The sequence below is a fragment of the Pterocles gutturalis genome, unplaced genomic scaffold (assembly GCF_000699245.1).
Source record: "Pterocles gutturalis isolate BGI_N339 unplaced genomic scaffold, ASM69924v1 scaffold44127, whole genome shotgun sequence".
Classification (NCBI taxonomy): Eukaryota; Metazoa; Chordata; class Aves; order Pterocliformes; family Pteroclidae; genus Pterocles; species Pterocles gutturalis.
Genome location: NW_010114376.1, coordinates 20,256 through 23,659, shown reverse-complemented (window position 1 = coordinate 23,659; position 3,404 = coordinate 20,256). Strand labels below are relative to the sequence as shown.

The 3,404-nt window shown below is 37.5% G+C and overlaps 1 protein-coding gene across 1 annotated transcript in view; it reads left to right on the top strand.

Annotated features, from left to right (window-relative positions):
- Positions 1-366: 366 nt before the first annotated feature.
- The window catches only part of LOC104462733 (proteasome-associated protein ECM29 homolog), a gene marked incomplete at both ends in the record, with an annotated part of 22,949 nt that continues 19,911 nt past the window's right edge, over positions 367-3,404 (top strand). The window contains 3 exon segments of the mRNA XM_010074800.1: positions 367-483; positions 2,053-2,171; positions 3,369-3,404. The exon segment at positions 3,369-3,404 is cut by the window's right edge and continues 7 nt beyond it. Coding sequence (XP_010073102.1) covers positions 367-483; positions 2,053-2,171; positions 3,369-3,404 — 272 coding nt within the window.

The following is a 3,404-nucleotide window of genomic DNA, read 5'->3' as shown; positions in this document are numbered from 1 at the left end:
GACAGAGCAGCAATGCAGATTTCCCAGACAGGCTCAGTTTTGAGGGATAGTAACCAACTGTGTAGAACAAACTGGTCATCTGCAGTAATAATTTCTTCCTGACACTTTTGTTGATGGAGGTTATCAGTTGTGGCATGGTTTGTGACATTTTATTTGTTTGTCTTAACAGTGAGTTGAGATGTTGGGAGTGTTTTCAAGATAATACAATAAATTATAGCTGCTGTTTTCTTAGAGATGTAATAATCAGGATGCTCAGGGCTGATCTGTTTATAATGGACTTGCCTCATGGACTGAGGGTGATGTGTGGCGTCCAAAGTAGTAAAATCAGTGGTGGTTCTTTCACGTTTTTTGTTTTCTTCCTGTCAGGTCATGGAGCTGCTGGTTCATCTGAATAAGCGCATCAAAAGTCGTCCAAAGATCCAGCTTCCGGTAGAGACATTGCTAGTTCAATATCAAGATCCTTCTGCAGTGTCTTTTGTCACTGTAAGTGTCTGTTCTTCCAGGAATAATTTCTGATTTACTTACAAGCAGAATATTCTGTAAAGCTCCTGTATTTAGCTCTGTTGTTTTTCATAGCAAGCGTGTTATAGTCATGAGGTCATTGTTTCAAGAGATTTTTTTTAAACTCAACTTTATAGTCTGGTGTGGGTGAAACCTTGTTTCATAAAGCAGCTGCACTATTGACTCTGTTCAGATTACTGATAATTACTCCTGATATTTCATGAATGCATGAATTGTCATTGCTTGTATTGCAGAGGGTCTGTTCATTGTAAGAAGCTCCATTTTGCAAGCAGCCACCGGTCCTTATCCTGATACATGGAGGATCAGGATCTTAAACATTGTGCGGGGTCAGAGTCTGTATTTCTCTGAACACATGAGAACATGTATTTTTATGTGTTTTTAGAGTCCGAACCTTAGCTGAGCAAGAAAAGATGAAAAAGCCTTTATTTTATAGATGGGGAAACATTATTAGATGGTTTCGCTCAATGTGATTTAAGAAGTGAAAATAGTTTAAAAATGTTTTTGTGAAACTGTAAAGACAATTTTCATTTCAACTATGGTAGATCTACTGCAAGCCACCATCATGAAAAAAGGTGATCAAATCAGAGGGAAACTTTCTGTCCTTCTCATTTGACTATTCAGTTGTATGTAGCATAAATGGAAAACATAGCATCTTAGAAAGTGGTGGAGAAATATTTAGACTTTAAACAGACGTATCATAGAAGTAATCTCAGGTTGTTTTTAAGAAAGTGGGATTATCTAGAATTCACCTTTTAGAAATGGCTGAGGGCTTCTAGAGTGCATGTGATCTTTAGAGCAGTAAAAGAACTGTCTTGGTTGAAGACAAACGTGACATAAACTGTGCTTTTGGCTGGACATGTGGAAAATCTGTTTTCATTCCTGTATCTGAATGATGCATCTTGTTTTGTGCTGTGAAGCTTTGTAAAATTTTAACAAGTGCCATCTACAAAGAAGTGTAATGCTTCCCACTTCCCACTGTGTTCACGTCATTGAACACATAACTTGTCTCTACAGTTCTTGGCTGGATTTGGATCAACATGGTAGTAGTTAGATAGTCCAGTATTCAGTATTGCTCTGCAGTGCTGTCCTGTCACTGGACCCTGTTTGGATTGCATTTGCAGCTTTAAATTACAATGAGTTGGAAACACATTTTCAAGAGAAACCTTGCTTATAATGCTGACTTTGTGTTTATTCAATGTTGCTTTCTATATTATCTCAAAGATAGGTAAGAGAGAAAATGGCATTTGCTGTCCTTGAAGCTGTTGCTCGGGGAAGTCTGTTTTTGGTGAAGCTGTCAGTGAATAAGAGGGTTTTTTGGATTGTTGTTTTCCTCCTAGGTAGAAACACCTATCAGGTATTGCTGAGCCTCTCCTTTAGTAGATACCAGTCCAATGAGCCTTAGAAATTGGTCTTCCAAAACGTGTGTTGTTTCCAACACCCAATTGCTTAACACAACATACAAGAAGAGTTTAAAGAATAGATATTTCTTTTGCGCTGTTGGATTATTGTGTGCTTTTTCTACTCCTTTAGAATTTTACCATAATCTATGTTAAGATGGGATACCCCCGACTGCCTGTGGAAAAACAGTGTGAATTAGCTCCAACTCTTCTTACTGCGATGGAAGGGAAACCTCAACCACAACAAGACAGGTATAACTACTTATTCTTAGAGGGAATTCTGTTGGTATTGTTTCAGTAAAATAATTTGTACCACTTGTTAAAAGATTGTTTTTCCTTGGTGATGTCTTCATTGCTTAGGATGTTATTGGCTTGTACAATTTGGATCAGCAATTCAGCAGTTTGGGTGGTACAGAGAGTTTGGATAGTCTAATGTTGTAATAGTATGCAGGATTTGCAGCAGCAGACTCCCTGTATGATAAGAGGCGTGTGTTGTGATGGATATGCCTGTCCATATCTCCCAGCCATTTTCATTAAATTCTGGTTTCCAGCTTAAGGCCAGACCTTCAGTAAATATTCTTTATCCAGCAACAGGAACAGCAGTAAATGTCTCAGATTGTCCACTCTAAATTGAGAGATAACCAAAAACCTACTCACTTGAAACACTAAGTTGTAATAAATAAAAAAAAAAAAGACTGAAGTTGGGAACTGTTGTGTACTAATTTCTAGGAAGCTGTTAATTATGGACCTGCTTCTTATTTACACTGAGAGGGGTTTCCACCATGCTGTCTCTGGAAAATGGCATTAATATCGTGCCTTCGTTCACTCTACATCACTGTGACAGTGTAAAGGTGTTTTTTAAATGACCTTCACTGAAAGGTCTTGCAGTAAAATCTTCTGTCATGAGATAAGTGTGAAAATATTTGATTGTTTTCTTTGAGACCATGGTTTTGCCCTGTCTGAAAAGCGAATACATGAGTGAAGAGAGCTTTGGGAACTCTGGCTATACTGTTATATAATCAATATATTTGTGTGCACTCTTTAATGAAGCTGAACAGTGTTGGTCAACTTCTGCTCTAGGCAGACTCAGATTAAAAACTTTAAATTTCTTATGGATGAGGCAGTCCTAGACTGTATTTTGTGGCATAATTACAAAACACTAAAAGTCTGGAGAAAGGCACTGATGTTATCTCTCCGATGTGTGTGTGTGCATGCAGGCAGACATATGTGTTCTATTTTAAGTGCAAATCCTAATTTATCCTCTGCCTTCCATTTTTAAGTACATCAAGTGGCAAATAGAGGCCACTGCCTTGTGAGTCAGTTTAGCTTTTTTTTTTTTTTTTTTGCTATTAAGGACCAGGCTTCTTGTTAAAGGTTTATCTCTTGAATGTTAAGAATAAACAGGTGTGTTTTTTTTAAATGGTTGCAGTAAATATAATTGTTTTTCAGCCTAATGCATCTTCTAATACCAACCCTTTTTCACAT